Source organism: Trichoplusia ni, chromosome 1 (genome assembly GCF_003590095.1).
Source record: "Trichoplusia ni isolate ovarian cell line Hi5 chromosome 1, tn1, whole genome shotgun sequence".
Classification (NCBI taxonomy): domain Eukaryota; kingdom Metazoa; phylum Arthropoda; class Insecta; order Lepidoptera; family Noctuidae; genus Trichoplusia; species Trichoplusia ni.
Window position 1 is genome coordinate 12,518,910 of NC_039478.1, and position 25,741 is coordinate 12,544,650.

Consider the following 25,741-nt stretch of genomic DNA (forward strand, 5'->3'; position numbering starts at 1 on the left):
TCCACCAGACATGATGTGTTTGTAAAAAACCGCATCATTTATCTCGACTCAGTCAGCACAGCTCTGGTGGAAACTTAGCGGACATCCTTACACGATACATTTCCATAGCACATTTCTGGTGGAAACGCAGCCTAAAGAAGAAGCATTTCACTTCAATTCGAAACTACGCAGTACTTGTCACTTTCCAATCGATTTTATGACCGGTCAAAAACTTCTTCATAGAACGAACAGGGCACTTATAACAGATACGTCTCGCAGCTGCCGTGATTTGTATATCTGATCCGAAGTATTTGATTTGATTGCGATCGGACATAGTCGTTGAGCCGTCTGTTGTTCCATCTTCTATAAGCTAATTGAATCTAACTCCTAAGTTGTTAAGGCTATTTTACGTTATTAGTGATTCTCAGTACACAAAACCTGACTTTTTAAGTTCGTTCTAGAGTAATAAAATTATATGAGATAAGATCTTTAAAAAAAAATGTTTTCAATACGAAACCGCAACACATTTAGTCTTAAATTATAATAAAACAAATTTTACTTATAATATAATTAACTAATATTTACAGCAACATTTTAAGCATTCGTGTTATTTTATTCCTTTTATCAGACGATAATAAAGAAGAAAACATATCGCATGATCAAAGGATACTTACACATGTAGATTCGTAAGTATAGAACAATTTAACAAGACATTGACTATGCTTGAACAAGATTCCCAATCACACACGAATAAAAAAAATACTTTACATTACAGCTAGGACTACAAGTTGCTAGCCATAAATTAGTCAACTATTTTATTGTGTGCGTCTTGAAAATGAATAGCTTTCTCGATTGTCTATAATTTTCCCATACATTTATAACTGCGTTTCACTTCAAAGAAATCGTCTATACTATGGCTGATTCACACTTCAGTAACGCCACAAACAATTTTAACAAGCATAGCACACATCAATTGTTTCTTCTATAAAATTACAATGCAATATCTGGGATATGTAAACGGCAAAGACATTATAAATTACATTACTTCAGTGCAAAGCTAAAGCACCTTTACATATACAAAAAGTGTCCAACACAGGTTTTATTAATATGAATCAAATATCTTTAAAAAGCAAACTGAATTTACTACAAACATCGATATATTTAAGCCAATAACAATATTATAATTCGAAATTAATCCATCGCGTGGATAACAATGTCTCATCTACACACATAATAATATATAAAATACTTGACTAAACAATACATATTTAATATTTCATCAAAATTATCAAGTTGAGCTAATTCATAAGAACACTCGATTGTAAAATATTTAAGAATATAAATAAAGATCAGGTTTTCGTTCAAATAAGGTACATAATTGTTTTATTTGTCATTCTCTCTCTCTCGCAGACAGATCGAAGCAGTTCTCCACAGACATACAGACGTACGTCTGATGTTGGATAACTCTAATCCCACTACTTTAGCACCGAATCTCGATTTCTCAGTCTATGTCATCACAATACCAATTCTTAATCACATTCAACGCGTTCTTGCGAAAAAATTATAATCAAAAACAATTTTATAAAATATTTCCCAATCACATCTAAACAATAATAAATTTCTAAAATTAATTATAATATAAAAGTTTTAATTACCCGATTATATTTTTGTACCTAACTAAAATTTATAACTACATTTATTTGTCACAACAGTGAATTGCAAAACTTACGAATAAAATTTAAATTAAAAGAGAAATATACACAATAAATCTTATAATAATTGTTCTCTAGATTTTATGTTCATATTTTAATATCATCTTTGGTTTTATAGTGAAACGATCGAAGTGATCATTCTGCAAAACGCTCCTGATTTTCTGTCACAAAACTCTAACTCAAAAAACTCTGCACACTTACTATGAGCTTTAGAAGTATGACTACTGCCGTTGCGGAAGCGAGACGGCAAGATAGCGCGAGCTACTACGCGCGGTATAATGCGATGCCTCGCTTCCACACTGACAACAGTTCTCTTGGTACAGTCATCGATCGTCACAATCACGTCACGGGATCATCAACACCTATTTATAATTGATTACACATTTAATATATTTTAACAATTGAACATCGATTTCACGAACTTGCAGGAAGTTCAACTCATCTGTGCTTGTGACACTGTGTGTGCAGGCCGCGACTGGTGATTATTGAAACTTTTATTTGTGTGACAATGTCACTGCATATTTACAAGGTTTACTTACACATGGCGCCATACGCAAAGATGAGTTAAATTAACAATAACATGTTTTTAAGACTTAAATTAGTTAGACTAGCGAAATTGATAAAAAAAAATGATTCTTTAAACATTCCTTACACTAAAATTGACTTTGAAATTAGTCACAATTATACACGGCAAGTAAAAATTACGTCAAAAGTTAAGTTTTAACATCATACTTAATTGATTTGAAATATACAAGCTATGGGGTGAAATAAAATTGATAGCAGCACTTTCTTAATGACAGAATAGATTCCACCCTTCATAATATTAGTGAAATAATTTAATATTAAACCTTCGCCAGCAGTCAATGTGTCTGAATGTTGGTTTCGTCCTCTGTCAAGGTTTGTATAAACTTTTACCTTCTAATAATAATCTCAAATTTAACGAATCTTGAAAACAGGTATTTTTACGACCTAATAGTGACATATTCGAAAAACCTATCATGACACCGAAATAGGGGTCAATTAAACAAAAAATGCTATATAAGTGTAAAACTACAACATCAAAACGATCCTGGATGAAAAAACCACGGATTCAGCTCGATTAGTGCGTTAACCGTGCGTCGATATGTCAGTCAGTCAGTCAGTCAGTCAATAATCCTTTTTACAGTCTAAAATAACTCGTGTATAAATATTTACAAATAGTTAATAATATACAGGACTAAGGCAAATGCTTCGAGGAACCACAAAAACACATACTTACATTTTAAACAGTAATCGATCGATACAGTTTGTGCAATAGCGCAAATATAACAAAATACATATCGTGAAATATGGCCTCTAAATATACAACAATATAATATTTTAACTAACAGATTCATTCCAAAACTATTCCAATTAATTGTATGAAATTTCAAATTGGTACTAAGTCTGAGTAACAAAATACTTTGTAACGATTTCTCAAAACTCATATAGGGTGGCAACACAGACATTTTATCAATAACACACACACTTATTGATAGCTTTTTCAACACATATTGATATACAGATACCATTCATACTATCAGACGTCATCACAGGTTGATGCTGGTTGACAATTATTCATAAAAGTCGCAATTATCAACTATTGCTGTGCGTTATTGAAGCAATCACGTGTAACAAACAAAATAAAATGCTCATTTGTATTCGTCCATAAATCGCTTGCACATATGCACGAGGTCAATGAACTTGGGTCGCAAGTTCGGGTCGAGATTCCAACAGTCCTTCATCAGGTGCCTGAATATCTCAGACGGACACCCTTCCGGGATTTGAAAGCTGGAAAAAGAGCAATCACATGTATTGTTACTAAACTTCTTCAGAAGCAGAAGTTGCAGAAGGTCAAGCATACATTACATTCCTATACTTGATGAGACTATAAAGATAAAAATGTTTAGGGCCAGATGCATTTTGTATATTAACAGCAAGTGAGACAGAGATAACGATATCTTATATCACATTCTATGCGAGTCTAAGTCCCCTTAGATAGAGAATCTTGAAAAGATTTGGCTCCCCCAAAGCCTTTACCCAGCAGTGGGAAACCGTGAGCTGGTTAAAATAAGTAACACTATATGTAGGTTACGTACCATGAGGCCCTCTCGCGCGGCCGGTCGACGTTGAACTTGGGCACCTCCTGGCGAGCGCGCGTGAAGATCTCCCACGCCGTCACGCCGTACGACCACACGTCGCTCTTCGTGGAGAAGTGCCACGGCTCCACCGCGGACTCCGGCGCGTACCTGGGGAACACGACATATGACAGTAATGATAGTATACTTATAAACGTGTAATTTGTAATTGTATGGGTGTTATCAATCGTTTGTCTGCCTAATAAATAACGTGCAAACAACTACCATTTAATATCTCATATTAGGAGAATAATATCTGTCAACATATCTGGTCAGTCAACTTATTACACAACAATTGCGAATTCGTTTCCACCAGGACCGTAAGACGTAAAAATCGCATTAACGTTGGCCTCGAAAGGGAAATTTGAAATGCATCATCCCATTTCATGCCACCTCAGCTAATTACCAAAAAAAAATTGAATCATTAGTTTTAGGCGTCTATAGCTTTTACTTTAAATTAACAAGATTGTTTATTTTAATGGGAACACAAAATGTAAAATATACCAAGCAGTTCCGTTAAAGCTTAGTGTATTTCAAAGAAGTTAAATAAAATGCCATATAAACATACTTTATCTACGCATTAATCTACTGACATTTAAATTTATTGCGAATAAATTAAGATTTAAAATTTTCACCAATTAATTATTTTCGCATGGTAACGGTACAGGCTTACTACTGCAAATGTTTACGATATTTAATTAAATGTTTAATTATGTGATGGTTTACTAAGCAAGAGACAGTTTTTCCAAGCAGGTCTAGTAATATCACTTTTATACATTTATTTTATTGCGGTCGTGGAAGCGTGGCAGTGCACTACATGGTGTAGGGCGGCAACTGTTTCCACAAACAAAATCATGTTACACCTACTTCGCTTTAAACAATAGAAAATGTTCTCATATGACACTTGGGACACGGAAAATGGTTAAGAAGTGACGTTAAATCCTCTAGTCTAAAAATAATCATAATAATAATGATTGTGTGTAAAGATCTCACCAGTTTATAGGCAGTAGTCGTTCAGTCTTAAGTCTGTAGGCGGTCTCCTCCTTCGGAATGATCCTCGCGAGACCGAAGTCCGATATCTTCACGTGATATTTGTTCACTACCAGAATGTTTCTAGTAGCTAAGTCGCGGTGCACCACGTTTTTGGCGGACACGTGATCCATACCCTGAGGAAGGCAATAATCATGGTTAATAAATGAAGTGCGTATAAAATATAATAAGTAGGTAGTGCATTTTTTTAAATGCTACAAAAATAGCCGATGACTCTGATCCTCATGATAATTACATAGACGTTTGTATTTAATATTTGCAATAAAATTAGCAAAACGCAGCTTTTCTACTTTTAAGTAATTTAATCCCTGTATAGCGGGGAATTTATAAATATTCAAGTTTGATGTACAAAGATACCTAGAATCATAACTAGCATTCGTGGGTCACACAAATGCTTATCAAACTCAATGTTTGCCAGTTTAAAAAATTATATTCTTTGTAATGCGCACAAGAATTCGAAATTGGTGTATGTGGTGATAATGACCTGTGTAACCCTCGACTAAGTAGTCTAACTATTAGGCTGGCTTTAATTTTCAAGTCACAACTGAACATTCAAACAATTACTTAAAAAGTTTGATATACAGCTCACCGTTGCGATATCCCTAGCATATTTAAGCAGATGCGAGATACGAAGCTTGTCTCCCTGGAACTTGAGGTAGTAGTTGAGCGAGCCCTCCTCCAGGTACTCCATCACGATGAGCACGTCCGAGCCGTGGTCCCACGAGTAGCCCAGGATCTCCACTATGTTGATGTGTTGCAGTGACTGGACATGAAATACATATATATGTATCGATTACAGCTAAGGCACAGCATGGTAAAACAAATCGTTATGATCAGGGTTCAGATATATGCCGCTGCAGCGATAAAGGATAAAACAGGGGTATTTTTAGACTTAAATGTTGCAGCTAGCTAGTAGCGTCCCTGCCTAGGATCGCCATAGCACTAGCATCGCTGAAGCATCGCGTTTCCGTAGTCTCTGGTACAAGAGAAGTATGAAGCACTCCGGTTCTTCTAGCCGGTATAGTCCGGCAAAACTCTAAATTTTCCCCAGGGCGGTGAAAGACCCGGATAAAAAAGGGGTGTTTTTAGGCAGTACGAGACCGTTATATCCCTACGCTTTCAGCCAGCAGATTTTAATATGGATTTACATATAAGTCAATGAATATATGTTTCCTGAATTAACAACAAGTGTCGATACTATTTAAATTCGTAGAACAATGTATGTGTACCTTCATAATTTCCAATTCGTTTTTGAAGTCTTCATATAACGTGCCGTTCCTCTCGGAGGCTTGCCGCGTCAACTTCTTCACAGCCACTTCTCTTCTTTGAGATTCTTGATTGTCACGCTCCATCCAACCTTTGAAAACGTGACCGTAGTTTCCCTGTAATGAATGTTAATTATTGTAATTTCGTTCATTATTATTACAATGCCTAATGTGGGTATTCCCAAGTCTAACGCATGGTGCCTTTAAAAAACCGTAGAGAAGTTAGTGTATATGTAAGTTATTACTCTCGCCCCTAAAGGATTCTATTAGATAAATAAATTATGATTTATCCAAGGCACGAGTTTTAAAATCTTACATTTGAAAATCTTCCACATGAATCCGTTCAAAAGAGACCAAACATCAAACACACAAAGTTTTCAATACCATTCACAAGATTTGAATTAATGAATTGAGAGGGAGTAATGTCGGATGTTGTGAATTCGGTCATTATAATTTCAGAACCAAATAAAACTCGAACATCTTTCAGGAAGGAAACTGTAGCAGATGACATTAACACAGACTGGTATTATACTCACACTACCAATCTTCTTAGTGAGAGTCACGAGGTAGGTCTTCCCCTGCGACACGATGCTCTCCATAAGCCGCGGCGCCGGGGTAGCATCATCATCGAGGTCGTCGTCGATGGCCCGCGCCGCGCCCGCCACGCTGCCGCTCGACCGCGACCGTAACTCACCGCGGAGAGCGTAAGGAAGGCCATTCATGCTCTCCAAAGAGTTTGAGCTTTTGTTGTCCGCGAACTGTGGTAACAGATTACAAGTTTTAAAAACTAGAACAATAAATCTTTAGGTTTTTGTATACATTAACAAATAATCAATGATTTGATAGAGGATTGTGATAAACAATACTATATTTATAAAGACCATCTCCTTTCTTTAAAGTAGCCGTCTCAAACACTGATTATCTTATTATTGTATGTATTCATTCTATTTCTTATTTCTGTGTTATGTATGTTTATGTATACCTTTACATGTTTTTAACAATAGTGCACCATCTACCTCTGTACATACTGATAATTTTCCTGTCCATCCAAAGGTTGACTGGAAGATATCGCTTTTAGCGATAAGACCGCCATTGTAAAGAATTACTGCTACATAAATCCATGGTGTACAATAAAGAATATTCTAATCTAATCTATTTATTAATTCATGAAAGCTGTGATCCAAGTATTAGAATCGTCATAATTTTTCTTTACTATGGTATAGAAAGAAATAGAACAGCTTCTCTAGTTTTATCCTGTTTACCTAAGTTTCAAAAAATACTGTAAGCAATTGAAAGTTAAGTGAAGATTTAGTAGCTCAGAAGTTATCTTTTTGCTTAAATACTCATATAAACATCAATCCATCTTGGCCGAATAAATAAATTCGCAAGAAAATTATTATAAAATAATCGAATGATACTTCATGAAGTTCATTTCACAGTCGATAAACTAAAAATAATTTATACTAAAAAGTATGTGAGTAATAAAGTTTCTGGAAAAGATTAAAATGTTAAAAAAACAATCTTAGCTGATAACAGATGTAAATTTATGTAAAATACTAGTCATTAATGGCATCGCCCCCATAAAGTTATCACCAAACTCGGTAGCTTATTATTTAAATTGAATATTTCATCTTAATGTAACGCTTTTTAATTACTTTAGCAAGAATAATAATTAATATCACGCTTACATATGAAGTGTTTTTTGACAATTATTAGCGGTACAAAAAAGTGTAGTGTATATTCATTTTAAGTGTAACTAAATGTCAGCGCCTGTACTTATGACTACATTACACTATATGTAAGTAGCGTCTCATTTCTATAACCTTCTCAGCTTACTATTAGCTCTTAAAAAAATTGAAATCTTTGTCATTGTGGAAGGGAGACAGCGCTATGTAAGTCTAATAGGCTTTCTCAGTTAGGGCCTGTGCCTCGTTGGAGCGCAGATTGCAAACTAGTTCTCAACTACAACTGAAAAGTATTTTTTGAAGAGGGAAAGTGTTTTATCATTTAGCACCTTACGACAGGGAATACCCTAGTATATACAAGTATCTATAAAAGATATATTCTATGAAAGATATGACGTATGTTTTGTTTGCATACAAGATATTGAAATTAATAAGTAATTTGAATTCATAATGAGATAGCGTGTGATATCAGTTTATTTAAACCGCAGAAGTCAAGCGTGTGGGTAACAAGGTCACATACGCAATCTTAACGAACAATAATGCTTAAATGTAGTAACACATTCACGAGAAGAAAGTAAACAAATGATACCGAGTTTGTTTCCTTATTTATTACTGGCGGTTGCTCGCGGGCCCGCCTACTACAAATCGAAAATGATCCCACGAGATCATAAATCGGGATGAAAACTACCCTATGTTAATCCTGTTTATAAACTATCTATATACCAAGTTTCGCGTAAGTCCGTTCACGAAGATCAAATGAAAAGCTTTAGAAAAGGATACATTATTTAAGAAACAGCATAAAAATACTACTAAACCATGCATTATTCATGACAATTAAATAGATTGATAGCTCGTTAAGTAACATTAAATGTTGTAAATTTTATGTCTTTTCAAGTGTTGATGTATATCGTCAAACCTCTTTGGACAAAAACTGCTATGTCAACAAAATTTCCCTTTCCACTTTGTTGCTGACTGTTAAACAAACAATCAAATGAGTTCTTAAACCGTGTACTTACCGGGTTATCGTACTGGTCGGACATGGTACCGTTCATGGACAGGACACTGCTGTCAGATATCAATGACTTATTGCTACCCGCGTCACTCAACTCGCTCGGGATGAACCTGTCACCTGGGAAGCACAGATTGTTTGTTAAGAAGTATTACGATGGTTTATAATTTCAATGTCTCTGCCTGATTAGCTTCTTGAATTTAACTGCTTATGTTAATAGTTGTTTTTTTAAACGATGCCCGTTGATTAAAATTTTATCGTTTTGTCGCGGAAAGTCTCACGAACATTCAAGAGGATCACACAAACACTTTGCTCTAGGCGGGGATCGAACCCGCGATACGTCCTGCTAATTGGGTTCCGTATGGTGAGCTCAACCACTCGGCACTTTTTTTATCAAGAGCGATATTTTGGAATATCACTCTTCATAAAATGCTGAATAATAAATATACCGACAATTATTAATCTCGTTAAGATTGATTTGCCTTTTGTTCCTCGACAATTAGGAGCAGTATTTTGTTTGCTTTTTAATTGCTACTAATCTGAGGGCACGGCAGTGCCCCTGCCAAGTCTCGAGCAAAACGGGCACGGCCGTACCATCTTTTCTCGAAGCGATTCGCGGCTGTTTCGCCCCCCCTGTATCTTCGACGTGGACAAAGCTAGGAGTTTAGCTTTTCGGGGAATAATAGTAGGCATTAGAACAAGCTTAAGTTCGAAATTACATGCCAATTGAATTAATGGTTTAGGAGTTACGGTCGATCAAAGTTACACCATTTTGTCACTCACTGACTCACTGACAGATCATCAAAAATCTAAGGTACTTCTAGCAGACTTAGAAACTTCAAATTTTGCACCAAGATAGGTCCTTAGCCACATATAAAGGAAAAATTATAAAAACATTAAAAAATAATATGCCATAGAAAACAATTTTATATTTGCGGTTTGGCAAGAACATTATGTATGGATTTTGACTGCATTGTTAACTTTGTTCGTTGTTTAAGTACCTATTCAATTGGATGAATACATACATAGAATAGAAAAGAATAATATAAATGTAATACACAGACTATCATTAATACAAATTAATACATAAAATTCATAATTCATTAAATTAATAAAGCTAAAACTCCATTGTATTGCGATAAATATTGTATGCGCGCTCGATAGATGGCGTTGTACGTGTCTGAATCGCGCTATGGTTTCGTTACAAAGCGCAGTCTAAGTAGTACTTCAGAATAATTCGATAATTTTCATTTGATAGCGCCACCTGTCTATGAAAAACCATTTCGAAACTAAAAAATATTGTAGTGATAATTGATATTCGGAGAACTTTACGTGTTATTTAGTTTAGTTTAGCTATAGTTTGTAAGTTAGTAGATATATATATGCATATATATATAAGTTTAAGCTTGTTTACATTAGAAGTAACGAAGTCTCAGAGAAGAAACAAAAGAGATAGAGATAGAGAATGGGTTCTAAGCAAAGCAGTAGCTGAAGTCCTAGAAATTATGACACCTAAAAAAAAAGAAAGAAATACACTTACAAAAAATAAATGAGATCCCACCAAAAACATTAAATGTAAAAAAATGCCAAGTCTCTCGATGCAGTCTTTCCATCGTAAAAAGTTTTGAGATCTCATAGAAGGGGTGGGGGGGAGGAGTGTTATCGGAGCCATACAGGTTGGAATGCGGGGTGAGGCAGGGTGGGTTGAGCTCGCCCAAGCTTTTCAACCTGTATGTTAACCGACTGATTTGTGAGCTCAGCAGTGCCAGTATTGGATGTTCTGTCGACGGGCAGTGTGTCAACAATATTAGTTATGCCGACGATATGGTGCTGCTGAGCCCATCAATCAGTGCTATGAGAAGGCTCGTCCGAATCTGTGAAGATTATGCGGTGGCTCACGGACTCAGGTATAACGCCGTGAAGAGTGAACTCATGGTGTTCAAGGCCGGAAATAAGACTTACGACGATGTGCCGCCAGTTACACTGGCGGGCGTCGAGCAGGGACCGGACAACCCCACTTTAGAGTTAAGCCGTTTGACAGGGTAACCCGTACACGGGGTAACTCATATCGCAGTGTTACCTTTTGTTCGAGTTACATCCTCGAAACCCAGCGAAATGGTTAACACCTTCATTAGGGTAACCACGTGAAGGGGTTAACCCCTTCAATAACTTAACCCTTTGAAGTGGTTACCTTCACGAAAGGCTTTTATTCGTGTTACCCTGAATTACCCACTAAACTTGAGCTGCATACTTGCACCCTAGCGGCCCCTCATTGCTTTACTAAGACTACAGCTGATTTTCTTCTATCGCCGACGTGTCGCGCCGCGACTCGCGCCTCTCGGACAAACTACCTACGCGCGAAACTTCATATAGGTAACTAGCTGTTGCCCGCGACTTCGTCCGCGTGGTTAGAAGATATAAGTTAGGAATTTTTGAACGAAAGCCCTCGAAGATTGATATTTTTCCCCGTATTTGCCGCATTTTCCATTAAATCTTCGCTCCTATTAGTTGCAGCGTAATTTTATATACCTAGCCTAAAACCTCAAATCAAATTTTTTAGATGAAATTATTTATAATAATTTAAAAAAAAATCAAGTTTTTTTTCATTTTTTGCATTTTCTGAGAAGACATGACGGGTGAATTTTCGATTGAAAATTAGTGTTTTTTTATATTAATTCAAAATAAGGTGAAAAAATAAATATTTTTAATCAAATAAATTACAGCGTATTTGGGACACAAAAAAGTAAGCTTTCACCAAATTTCGTTACAAAAATAAATTTTTGTAAAAAATAAAAATAAAAAACCACAATCTTGGTTTTTTGGATCTTTCACATAAATTTTGAGGTTATGTGAAAAAAATGTAAACACAAAAGTTTTAGATCTTTTTATTACCTACAACTTTGCCATTTGACTTTTTTTGATACGAATTTTACTTTTGCCGGAAATCGAGAAAAACCGTTTTTTACTCTTCAAACGTCACTCCCACCCCCTTCCCGACCTCAGATCGCCCGTAAATTATTTTTCCTTTCATTTTTATAATATTCCCCTACTTTTCTAATGGGTTTGATCCTACTATTTTATTTTTTGGTTTTAAAAATTATCGACCCTGGTGTACAAGTATAGACACGAAAAATATATATCACAACGTTTGAAATGTGCGACAAGCAAAATTAAACTGTAAGGTCATATCCACAATGATTTTTATTCCATGTTTACAAGTCGCTCGGTAAATGCAACAATGGCGCCGCTGGGCGGTAAGATGTCACGTGCGCTCGTGGTTATACTATTTTCAAACTAATGTCTATGATAAAGAGTGCATATTACATTGTCTTAGGTTGGAGTGGGTTACCCTGTTACAGTGTTACAGGGTAGTGAAAGGGTAACCTGTTCGGAACAGGGTTACAGTAATCCGTTCGAAGGTGTAACATATGTCATAGGGTTTTTTCTTGAAGCGCTTAAAAAAACCCCTTCAAAAACCCTTTCAATGAGTATCCGGCCGGTCCCTGGCGTCGAGTTGTCTAGAGTCACACGTTTTAAATACCTGGGACATTGGGTCACCGATAATTTAACAGATGATATGGACATTGAGAGGGAGCGTAGGGCATTGACAGTTAGGTGTAATATGTTGGCCCGTAGGTTTGCGCGATGTTCAGCGGATGTCAAGAAAACATTGTTTCGTTCGTATTGCCAGTCGCTGTACACGTGTGCCCTATGGGTCCGCTATACACAGAGCTCGTACAGTGCCCTGCGAGTCCAATATAATGACGCGTATCGGGTTATGGTGGGGCTGCCGCGCTTTTGCAGTGCATCAGGGATGTTTGCCGAGGCAGGTATACCTGATTTTCACTGTATAATACGCTCACGAATAGCGTCCCTGATGCGGCGAGTGCGCGACAGCTCCAACAATCTCGTTGCTACTGTGGCGAGTAGGGTTGACAGCCCTATCATGTGGCACTGGATGACGACTCACAGACCGTCATTCAGATATGTAAAATAAGTGTTTTGTTTTTTAATTTTAATTTTAAGCTTCTCGTTTTTATTTTATTTGTATTGTAAGTAACTGTTTGTGTATAATTTTAACTCTATGGATGTTATGTCTGAAAATAAAGTTTATTATTATTATTATTATTATTATTATAGAAGCCAAGTCCTATTCAAAATATTTTGTAGTTATAAATCAACATTTAGTAATTGTATCAATAGTTTTCTTTATATTATAATTATAGTGACTTGGCAATGAGCACAAATTAAAAGCTGCTTGATGCCTGGAATTATGTGCAAATGTTACTGACGAGACCAGTGATCAGATTATTTGTTATGTGTGAATCATGATGGTCACTACCGACTACATGCTCCAATACAATAATTAAGAATACCTTACGGGCCATCGCTTTATGAAAGTAAATGAATCGAGAGTACACTAAGACTGACTGCCGTTGCCGAAATTCGGTTGGGACGACACGGATAAACCAAAAGAAAATTAATTTTGTGATATTAATGTTTACGCATGCGGTGTGTGTAACTTTCAACTCCTACAAATATGCCGTTTTATTTGTTTCTTCTTGTGCTCATTGCCAAGTCACTATAATTATAATATAAAGAAAACTATTGATACAATTACTAAATGTTGATTTATAACTACAAAATATTTTGAATAGGACTTGGCTTCTATGAGATCTCAAAACTTTTTACGATGGAAAGACTGCATCGAGAGACTTGGCATTTTTTTACATTTAATGTTTTTGGTGGGATTAATACTTACTTGACACAGTTTCAGTATGTTCCATATGTTCAAGAGATATCTTTGGCTCCTCGTACTCGTGTATCGGGACGTATTCTGTAAAAAATATAAATCCATGAACTCATTTTTCATGTTTCTTTGCGAATCATTTTTCATTTTGATGTTTTAATTTTGACTTTTTGGAACATCATTAGAGAAAAATCGATGGGCAGTTTCAGAGTGTAATTGGAACAAACTTTGAAAAACTACACTTGGATGTTCAAAAATATATATTGGTCTTTAAATTTTACTTGAAACTGACATAGGCAGTGACCCACTTAGAATAATCTTTTTGTTTTGTTTCGTTTTGAGTGCGCCTGTAACTTTGTCATATACATATAGTCTGTATTGTGTGTGTGTGCGTGTCGTTACCCCTGTGCAGCATGTGGTTCATGTCCCGCATGATCTCCTGCGGGCGCAGCGGGTCGGGCTGCCAGCACTGCCGCATGAGCGCCCACACCTCGCCCGGGCAGCGCGCCGGCCGCAGCAGCCGGTCGCCCATCTCGTAACTCTATACGCCATACATAATTATAATGACTATCACTCTTACATAATTAAACTTATCTTTTCGCAGAGCGCCATCTGTTAGTAACTTTAGTAAATAAACTGTCGCTGGGCAACTTTCATACATTTAACTAAATTTTGTCAGCGATTTTAAGAAACCACCACAAATTAGAACCAGTCGCGCGATCTTGAGGAAACGTATACTCCCAAAACTGTATACCTAACAAATAAAACACGAGAACTTATATCATATAATAACACTGTAGTACAGTTAACATCACTCACCCTCGCTGTTAAAACTGGATTAGTTTCGGTAGGCGACTGTCCATACGAGAAGACTTCCCACAGCGTGGTCGCGAACGCCCAGATGTCGCCCATCACCGACCGTTTAGCCAGACTCATGTCTGAGAAGAATTCAACTGGCATCCAATGGACACTGCAAATATACGACATACATGAACATTTCGGACACTCCTATGAGCTGTTAATGTAGCATATGTTTCAATTGTGTAAGTGACAAAGCGCCTGTTCTTTAATAGCTTATAATCCTCATTATATTTCTTTCTTCCATAATGGTTTTAGTCCTGCTTTAAGAAGCTCACAGAGTAGGTATATAAATTTTGATTTGTTATAAAAGCTATACAGGGAACAATAATCGGATCGAAAAGAAGAAAACAATTACGGACAAAATACTTTGGGCTATTGGGCACATGAAAAACCGCATTAAAATATTTGAGGTAAAGGGATGCCCATACAACAGCCGTACTTTTTAATGCCTGTTTTTCCCTATGACAGTTTCAACCGTAGCTTCCTTTCTAAAAGTGCCTCATCGATATAAAAATCCGCTATTAATCTCTCTAACCTTCCCACGTCTATTAAATTATCTTATATTTTTTTTACATTTATCCTTACAGATTTCCTTACAGTTTTTGATCGAAACAACACTATCCAAAATTAACAAATTATTATTATAACAGGTAATTAAACTTTCTTGAGTTACGACTACTAAACAAGTTTCTAAAACAAACAACTACTTGTCGACTTCTGTTTTACGACTATCCGCACATTATATTGAATAATTAATTAATATTAAGCCATTAAGCAAATTCTTTACAGATTTATAGTCTGACATGGGTTTCCTCATGTTTTACGACTACTAAAATAAGATAAAATAGTGAATAATTTAAAATATCATGCTGCCTTGTATAGTTACGTATATGTACAGTTGTTTTTCCGTCTCATCTTTAAGCCAACAATAAAGCCTTTCTAGAGATCACAAAACACAGACTCCACTTTCTATCTCTCAGATTATAATTCCAAATTAGATACAAATTAGGCACGAAATCTATTTTTCATTAATAAATTGGACTAATTCAAAAAAGACGAAGTTCTTAATTGGCTTACAATTGCCAAACCCAATGGATAAAAGCATCTCCGTCTGTCATCATGCAATAACTCATGAACCGTAATATCCAGATATTTAAAGTTTTCACTAATGATATTATATCTTTCTATATATAATAACTTTTGTTTATTTTACTATTTTTACTCTATTTGAATCACAGAATCCCTTAGCAGAGAGTTTGAACTTGTAGTAGACCTTTATATTACCCTTTGAAATCCATCCTGAAGCACGCGAAAGCTAGTAATACACTTGTATCTTACTCCTGGCTGGTGTAGTGTCGCAGCGTGGGCCCGGACAGCTTGACGAGCATGCGGTCGCCGTCGTGCGCGGCCAGCAGCAGGCGGCGGCAGCGGATGTAGCCGTGCACCACGCCCGCCTCCGACAGGTCCCACAGCGCGCGCGCCAGCCCCGCCGCCACCTTCTTCAGGTGGAGGGGCTTTATGCGGTCCTCGTTCTCTCTAAACCAATTTTAGACAGACGATCAAATATTTTATTTATCATCACTTCTTATATTTTCTTATGCTAACACGGATAACCAATTACGTTAACAAATAATACATGTATAAAGGCGGACTTAATGCCTGAAGCATTCGCTACCAGTCAAAATTGGAGTACAAGAAAAATAGTAATAGTAGTAATTTACCAAAACAAATCCTAAATATTGAGAATTTCTATCTGACTGTGGGTATCACAAATAAAATTTGACTGAAAAGAGCGTTATATGTGCGTTCAGTAAATATAATTTCTTTTTAAACCGAGTTATTTCAATATGAACAGTTCTAATTGTTTAACTAACATTTACAAGATCACAAGATCGCCAACTCATCAAAACCTCATTAAGACGAAAGAAAAACACCATTTCAGACCTATTCAAATTAACACAAACCAAAAACCTTAACAAATCAAATTGCTTCTTAACCATTCTTTCTAAAGTTTTCAATAACATTTCCCCTACATAAACATACCTGAGGTAATCATCAAAGGGTCCGTATGGCAAGTACTCGAGTACGAGCGCGGTCGGCGAGCTGAGCGTGACTCCGTACAGGCGGACCATCGAGCTAGACTGCACGCACGCCCACTTGCTGGCCAACTCCACGAATTCCTGTTACAAAATGTATAATTTAATCAACTGAATTAAAATGTAAAGTTCAACATAGAGGTTTGTTAAAAAGGACTTTGAATGAGATTTGAGGGATTATCGGGGAGGTGTCTCTAATTTTTATTAAATTTTTAGTTCTATAAGAAATATCTAAGTATATAACTGGTATTTGGAATTACAAACAAAAAGTTTGTCAAGTTTTGTTGTTTAAGTCTTAGGGATAATTTTGTCTATTATGAGTTGGAGATAATGTTGCCTAGTTGTAACAGGACTTAAATATAAATAATCCACGTACAATAGAAATTAACACATTTCAAAAGATGTACCTTAAGATGATCATTAGCCTTCTCTCTCTGCAGCGTCTTGAAAGCCACGAGAAGTTTTTTAGTTTCATCAAGCCGCCATAAAGCTTTGTATGTCGCTGTTATGTTTTCTGAACCGACCTTTTCCGAACCTAAGAAAAAGTATTAATAAAGTTTGAATTAAAGTTTATTATATAATTTCACCTTTTAAGCAGAACATAAAAACTAGAGGATATAAACAGTTGCTTTTATTGTGTTTCAAATATATATTTTTTACGATTAATTAATCAATCCATTAAGTCCACATGTGGCATGCATCCGTTAGATTATATATTTACTTCATAATAAACAATTTGGTGTGTGAGAATGACCATATATGTGTTTTGTATACCATACCTGTATATAATAGAATATCTTTGTTAGGCAAGCACCGCGGGCTCCTGTTGTCCTTAAGAATTTCCTGCAACTCCGCCTGGTCAATACGTACGCCCCTTTTCACTGGTTCACCACACAGTAACAGCTGCGATTTGTCTACAATTGAAAATCATTACTTAAAAACCATATTTTTAAAGTTCAAAATTGTGTATCTAGAGTAAAAAAATAGTTTTTTTAATTGCTTTTTTAACCATGTATTATTTGTTTTTTTAATCAAATAGGTATTTTTTTTTAATCAAACGAAAATGTATGTATGTGTATGTTGTTTTGATATAGTACGTACACCAGTTAGGGCACCTCTTTTAGCCAAAAATGTGAGATTATTTATTTGACAAAATTGCAAAGACTTCTACACGTTATAAATTACGTATATATGTATAAGAACCTGCTACTTAAGACTTACCATATTCTGAGGGGGGTATACATTCGTTCAAAAATATTCTGCCTTCTGGGTTCTGATGACATCCTACGAGCCTTTCAATGCTATAATACTCTTCATTATTGACCACGTAGCAGTGACCTTTGAACTCTATTCTATATGTCTCTGTTGTACTGTAAATACACAAATTGTATTACAACAAAGAAAATTGCAAGATATGAATGTGTATGTGTCCGGAGTTGACGCCTATAGTTTTGTTAACAGAAATTTTACCTTTCCGTTCTCCAAAGAGGTCAAAAATTGTAAAGAATTGTAAGTCATAGCGCTTCTTTTCTCTGTGTTTAGTTTTAAATTATGTTGTAATTTATAGAACGGTGTTGTCGCCTAGCCGCAAAGTTTGTAAAGGAAAACAAAAACAAAAGAAAGTCGCAAGATTTAATTGCCCATTACAACTTGTTACAAGTACTGAAGTACATTGTCCCATCTTTGGACATTCAAAGAAAACTGTTCGACGTTTGAAACAAGAGCGTTACCTGTTCTTAGTACAGACGTCCAAATAGTAAACATTGTAGTCATCCTGACATTGCCTCAATATATAACAGCCATGTTTCTTTGCGCGTTTCTCTTCCAACTTACGATAAGAAAACGCACCCCTGTAAAGTTAATGGGTTTTTAAATAACCGAATTTCCGCGAAGTAATTACATAAAATATGCACCCCTCGACACTCACCCGACCGGCCCGTGACATTTAATTCTTTGTAGTTCCTTTAACGAGGGCGTTTCGTCGTCTTTCGATAGATTAAACGTCCATTTTACCATTAATCTGTTGGATAAAGATTATTTCGTAAATTAAACTACATATTTAAACAGTAAGTAAAAACGGTATATGCAACTTATTAATAAACTACAAACAAATATCGATCAATTTTACTTACAGTATATTATTATAATTAAAATTGTAGAATATTATATACATTCGACAATCATAGTAATTGTATTAACACAAGCAAGTTGTGTTTGCATAAATATACAAAATAAGCAAAATGAATAAATTCAACTCACCTATAATATCCGTCACAAATCGATATAAACGAGGATAATTGTTCCTCCGATTTAAACTTAAAAAACAACGGAGTACCTCTTCTTGATATTTCTAAAGAATTTTCCCCGTTTCTCGTCAAATAAATAAGTTCTTCTATTCTACATACGTGATTCCACTGAAACGATGACAATATTTATTTGCATACAATTTTTATCACTTGAGTAAAGAAATACATACATTTTTCTAAGAGGAAAAATATAAACAGAGAATTGTTAAATTATTTCATTAATTAGCGTTTTTGATCGCCAATGTTATCTAAATTTGGTGTTGATTTTAAATTAATAACTGTATTAGTTGGTAATGTTACATAATAAAACGATTAGGCGGTTTATAGCCATTGAGGGCGATGTTGTATCAAAACGTAGCATACATTTCTTAAAGCTACAATATAATTAACAACTTAGTGAAATACGTCGAGGAGATATAGAAGTAGCAACATCTGATGTCACAATACTTTACGTATTTCTTTCGTTGTTCATACTCTTTAGTCCAAAAACCCAGAAATCCAAACATGCTTCCTCTTGATACAACCTGCTTTCCGTCTTAAAAACCCTACCGAATGTGCTATAGTAACTGCCTTAAAAAAAATCCTTTCCATCCAATTATGCTATGCTTCCTCTTCATACAACCTCAAAGTCTTAAAAACCCTAACATGCTAAAGTAACTGCTCTTAAACAAAAAGAAACTGGTGTTCCAAATTTGTTGCTTTTCGTCCTCAAACAAACTCACCTCTCTCTTCACCGTGTTATACATCCTCATGCCTGACTGGTGAGGGTGGAACGGTGCCACCACGATCCGCACCGGGGTCACATCGTTGCCGTTCTGCCACAGAACATTGTCGTACTCCTCCGCCAAGTAGTTAGGGGCCATTATGTACAGTTGTTGCAAGTACAAGTTCTTTATGTAGCTGCAAAAAAATATGTTTTTTTAAGATGTTGGACTTACGAAAATAAGAGCTGTTCAGAATTTAACCATATTTATAATGAAATATTTTCATTTCTGTGTCTTAGGTACCTACTCTGAGAGGGACTCACGGATGAGAACTATAGGAAAACGCTAACAATTGTCAGTCTTCTTTAGAACATGTTGGAGGTTTGAAAACAATACAGAAATTAATAAGATTTCGATCTTTACTATGAGAAGATACCAAATATTATAAACGCCAAAGTTGCTATGCTTTTAAAAAGCATAAGTGGCATTCGCCGGCCTAGGATGGAAGCTAAAAACAGCTCTACAATCTCCAACTATACTATCTAGATCAGGTTCTGAATACTTAACGAGCTGGCTCATGGCTCAATTACAACGAAAGCTACTAGCTTGGACAAAAACTTTATTACAAAGTTTTTTTTAAGATCTCTACCTTAGATCGTTGATAAAACTATTAATTTATCTTAGTACGAGGTTAATACGTATTTTCATCATGGAATATCCGTATGTTTTTGCATTTTAAACTAAAAAGCGTAAATTCCCGCCAGTAATTCAGTGTTGATATCAGCGCTAAGTTCATCAGCGGGGTACTAGAGGAGATAAGAACTAACTTGGCCGTCGTCGAACCGGTTATACGTCTATACCTACAGACTCAGGCTACTTTTACTCACTACTTCGTAAAACTATACGAATAAAGAGTTATAGAGCTCTCTTTTGAGAATTACTAAAACTTGAAATTTTCAAAAATATGTTTTAAATGATTTCACACTGCTAGAATCATCATTTCGCTAGTCAGGATTTGCCCTAATCCTCAGGTCTGATAAACTGCTACTGGGTTTGCCGCAAAAATTCAAGTCCATATACAATCAAGATATCTCGAGCTAAATTGATATCACTCATAAATGTGTACCAGACATCAACGGTCCTACAACAGAGGTACAGTAGGAATAATAGCTAGCTAAAAAATGGAACACAAAAAGAGTCGCGCTTGAATGCAGCCACAAATACTCGATGCGATACAATGAAGTTTGACTTTACATTTTGTATGCGAAGTATCGTGTAAAAAGTTCTAATATTTCCTGTATTGCCTTTATTGGATTTCTTCTTCGGTTAAATTGTCTGTTTCATGAAAATTTGCGTTGTTTACTTATATAACATAACAAATCGTATCGTATTTTCTTGTGGTTAACTACGTGGTCGCGGGAACCAGTGTCCCAAGCAATTTCGATTGTTTGAAGGTTGACAAAAATTTGTTAATCGTAGCGCGGGGAACTTCATATGAGTTTTCTTATTGTACTAAATGATAAGTATTTAAAAAATTTAACGCCGAAATATGTAATACAAAAATATGGTTAAAATGTGGTTGATAAGAAGAACTAGGCATCCTTATCATGGTGACCATATTTTGGCTAACGTAGTTGAACTACAAAATGAAATGAGTATGTATGTGTTACTTACTTGACATTATGCCCCACGGAGCACAGTTTCGGCAGTTGGTCGTGTGCGTGTTTCTTTGCGACGTGACCGTGTCTCCTTACAATCACTTTTGGTATATATTTTTTGTAATCCCTCACAACGTCGTTTACCGACAATTTTTCTTCGGCAGTGGCGCGTGTCCTGAATCAACAACACAACATTCACAATATGTCACGCAAATAAAGGAATAAAGCCATTTTTGGGATGTACATGTGAATGTACTGAATATGTATGTAGCATGCACTATCGTGAGTTCATTATCCGCTTTGCAAAGAATAAAAAAATATTCAATAAGCATACAATGAGTTTATAAAAGTGAGCGGCAAAATGGTCTATTATCCAATTGTCGGTACTTTAACCCTGGTTATTACATCGGTTCAGGGGTTCAGCAGACACATTCACCCTATACAACCTTCTGATACAATTATATTTAAGTATGTTCAACGTTGTATTACTCGTGAGCAAATAAGCAACAGGAAAAAATACGGTAATCATGAAGATTTTTATTATTGTTAATAATACAAATAAGATAGAAGACGATTTTTTTTTTCTAAGGAACGATAACTCCTCGCAGACAACAATTGGCTGTATTCAAAATGAAACAAGTGGTAAAATAAATAAATGGCGACAGTTTTCCCTGCTAAGACTTGCAACAGTGGATCGATTACCGCATCAAGTATTAATATACCTACGATAGTTGTTCGTGCCATCTGATACAACAACGAATATACATTATTTATGTGAAACTTGCTTCACTTTAACAGATACCGTTCATTATCGTGTGAATTCCGATTTATAAATAGCTCTATTTATTGTTTCTTAACAATTGTCATCATAATTTATAGTATATTATCGGGCTTGTTTTGAAAGGTCATCGAAAGTTTGTTATCGCGGTGTTATACAGGGCCCTTGGTGTCTAATACCATATTATCATTTTTAAGTAAGAATTTTAATAAAGTAATACAGAAACGATGCTTTACTCCGTGTTACGACAATCCTACTTTGGAAGATAGTACAAGGCCTCTTGGTCTTTTTTTAATTATACACATTCTCAATTGAAAAACGGGGCACATACTGATAATTTTTTGTCACATAATCCATACGGAAAAAGATCATTTATAAAATTTGCTATAATTCCAGAGGGCAGCGTCGCACGCTGTAAGAGTAATTAGATTTTTATAGTCCATTGTTCTTCGTCAATACAAGATATAATCTTTCTTAACAACCTATGATCTGCTACAGTAATTATGTATGTGTATCACGTTCTACTCATAGTGCTATGTGATAAATAGATAATGAGACGTTGACAATTTCTGTGGCATTACGCTATCAATTACATTTTATGAGTGAAATCGGAAGATGTATCTTAATACGTTACGTATTGAAATGGCGAGACTGAGGACCAATACTGAATCGGAGCGCAGTATTGTTGAAAAGGGTTGTGAAGGGTTTTCGTGGCCCTGGTGCGAAAGGCAAAGGAAGGAGTCAGAAGTGTTTCAGTCAGTAAAAGTTTGACACTCCCGTCCGCAGTCCGGTCAACTCAAAGAGAATGGAATCTTAATGTTTTCCCGTCCAAAATAAAGGTATTATTTTTCTACATCGAAACAGAACGGACTTCGTTTCTGGAGAAAATAATTTGAAGTAAATTACGTCACGGATATGAGGAATAAGAACATATTTAGTCCGACACATAAGGTGTTCAAAAGCATTACACACGTATTTTTGGCTTTATCTGAACAATTAAATTGACAATGGTAGCTTGTTTCAAACTTTGAGGGAGACTTGTGACGTAACGACTAAGCGTAATTTCTATAAATCTAATAAAGGTGACGTCACGCGTAACTTCCATTCTACTTCTACGTCTTCGAGGAATGGTCAGAATTTTCGAATATGAAGGTATCTGCTGTTGCGATTACATAATTAAGATTTTACGATTTGATTAACATAGAATTAGTTTAGTTTAACACGAATTATAGCATCTATGCAATAGTCAGAAAAACATGTAAATAAAACATATACGAATTAATTAGTATCATAGATCATTAAATTAACATAAAAACTATACTATTAAAAATTATTTTAATTTGTTTGTCAAGTTTTGTAAAAGAATATAAATTCTATATCACCATTAAGTTTCAGATAGTTTACAAAAGCAACTTTTGCATTAATTTTTAATTTAAATAATTTGTGTGTATAGAGTTATATACTATAGTCCAGAGAAAGAGCAGAAAGTCTTTCCTTACTCCAATCATTTTAATACTGAATGTCTAATAATCATGAGCCTGCTGAACTAAGCGACAAGTATCATATTGATGCTTTTATATTTATCTTCTTGTCATGTCCAGTAAAAGTGTTGTGAGTACTTAAATTATAAATAAAAATATCAATTTAACAACTTACATATCAGCAATACCAAGTCCAAGCATCTCTTTTTTGTGTTCAGGGTATTTAATTTCAGGTATTCTGTTCTCATATACATCGCTACGAGCTTGGAGGAAATAATAATCATATGTAGTCTCATCCAGTGTCACTAAGAGTTCCAGTCTTGGTACCTATGGGAGAAAAGATACATTTTACTTTGTTCCACAGCAACACTCTTTGATTAGTATGAGGGTTCGATAAACATTAGCTAACAGGGCATGGGACAAGGGTCTTCAAAAACAAGTGTTTTTATAAGTTTCTCAAGACAAAAGTTGCAAATAAAATTATTTCATATTGGAACTCCCAAGCCGCAGTGAGCTAGTGTAGGGATCCAATGCTCAACCCCATTCTAAATGGGAAGAGGCCTGTGCCTTATAGTGGGAAGTATATAGCTGGTATTACTATTGGAAGCAAGGAAGCTAAACACTAAATGATGATTTGTTTGATGCAGAATACAATAATAAAGTAATTCAGTATTGGGACTGGGATACAATGTTCTTTAAAGGTACAAGACTCTACTGAAAGCAATGCCAACCACTTCTAGCTTCATTCTTGAACATACTTTGATCGATTCACTATTCACACTATTTATATATTATTATTTATCAAAAATCATAATTTCCCTTTTGAGAGAATTCACATTCATCAGTAAAACAACAGTGATAAAATAAAATTCTTACTACTATATACTTCATTTGATTAGGTACTTGGAAAGGTAAACAATCTTGGTGTCTCTTTTTAGCATAAAAAAATCAGTTTAAAAATAAAACTCAACTCAAAACCAAATTAACACAACAATAAAGATTACCAAATCAAATAAACTATTATAATGTATCTAGTTTGTTGACTTCATTTGTTATTGTGTAAAAAGACACATCAAAACCATTTTATCTTTTTTTGTACCTACAATATTGGAGTATTTCATTAAAAAAATTGAGCCAATGTAACATAACTTATTTACAATTTTTCTTGAAACAATGTAAACAATATAATATAACTTATTTAGAATACAAAACTTTTTTTTATATAATTTATGAGCATCACTTGTTTTGATACACTTTATACCAAAACCCATATTTCTAAGAACCTGCTATTTTTTGTAAACATTATTTAACAAATTGGTAACTTGATTTATTGTAGTTTTTACTCTATATTATTTGATAGAGCAAATGCTTAATATTAATAGTAAGATAATGACTAGTTTTCTGTACTACTATTTGGTTTTTTAACTGCTGTATAAATACTGCAAACATTTTTATACATCATAAAACTTAAGATTGCCTAAATAATAAGACTGTAATTCAATTACACCCTTTCCTTTGAGTTTAATTACATAAATCAAATATTCATTACACAACTCACAAGGCTATCTAAATATCATGGTCAACATTTGGTTTATTGTTGCACTCACCTTGAACCGTATTCTGAGCTCATAGTCCCTGGTGCTGGCCAGAACTTTGGCGTTATCTTTAAGAAAATAGTCTCTCCCTTTGACTCGTAACGCAAACAACGTCCGAGTCAGTGGAGGGATTTTATACTTTTTACATAAAATTATGCATAACTCCTCCGCGGTTGAGTTACTAGAACAACGTATAATATTTGGTAATCGGTCAGTCACCACCGCCACTTTAACTGTCTCTTCGACTGTTGCCATCGTAAACTTGAACCATAAAAAACAAGAGGACGCCAACAGAGATAATACTCAAACCCACTCTGATAAATGCATCGTTACATTGACACTATTTTTTAACACACAACACATCTTACACCCCTATCTTTCTTCAAAGGACTACTAAAATGCACTGAATTCATAAAACAAAAAATGTTATTTATAACATAGGCCAAATTCTCCTTTCGGCGCAGTATTTTTCGGAATATTTTCGGTCACATTAGCTATTTTCCCGTAATACGCTAAGTGACTTTGACTTTGATAGGTATTTGACAGTTGTCAATAACATAGAGTAAAGATGTGGTCTACTAAAATTTAGACTTAGAGGTACTTCTTTAGTAATATTTCTATTCCCCCTATCTACGCCACGGGTTAATTAAAACGAG

At 35.2% G+C, this 25,741-nt stretch overlaps 1 protein-coding gene across 1 annotated transcript; it reads right to left on the minus strand.

Moving 5' to 3' along the window:
* Positions 1-1,637: 1,637 nt before the first annotated feature.
* On the minus strand, positions 1,638-25,710 carry LOC113495033 (tyrosine-protein kinase hopscotch). Its single transcript, XM_026873602.1, has 22 exons — positions 25,098-25,710; positions 23,666-23,817; positions 21,248-21,406; positions 19,592-19,769; positions 18,823-18,977; positions 18,491-18,583; positions 18,294-18,413; positions 17,785-17,933; positions 17,343-17,477; positions 16,971-17,098; positions 16,511-16,647; positions 15,806-16,003; positions 14,426-14,576; positions 14,009-14,147; positions 13,619-13,693; positions 8,864-8,976; positions 6,699-6,920; positions 6,127-6,279; positions 5,487-5,660; positions 4,841-5,013; positions 3,809-3,958; positions 1,638-3,500 (listed from the first exon to the last, which is right to left on the minus strand). The coding sequence occupies exons 1-22, from the start codon at positions 25,338-25,340 to the stop codon at positions 3,362-3,364; spliced, it is 3,336 nt and encodes a 1,111-aa protein (XP_026729403.1). The 5' UTR covers positions 25,341-25,710; the 3' UTR covers positions 1,638-3,361.
* Between the last annotated feature and the right edge of the window lie 31 nt (positions 25,711-25,741).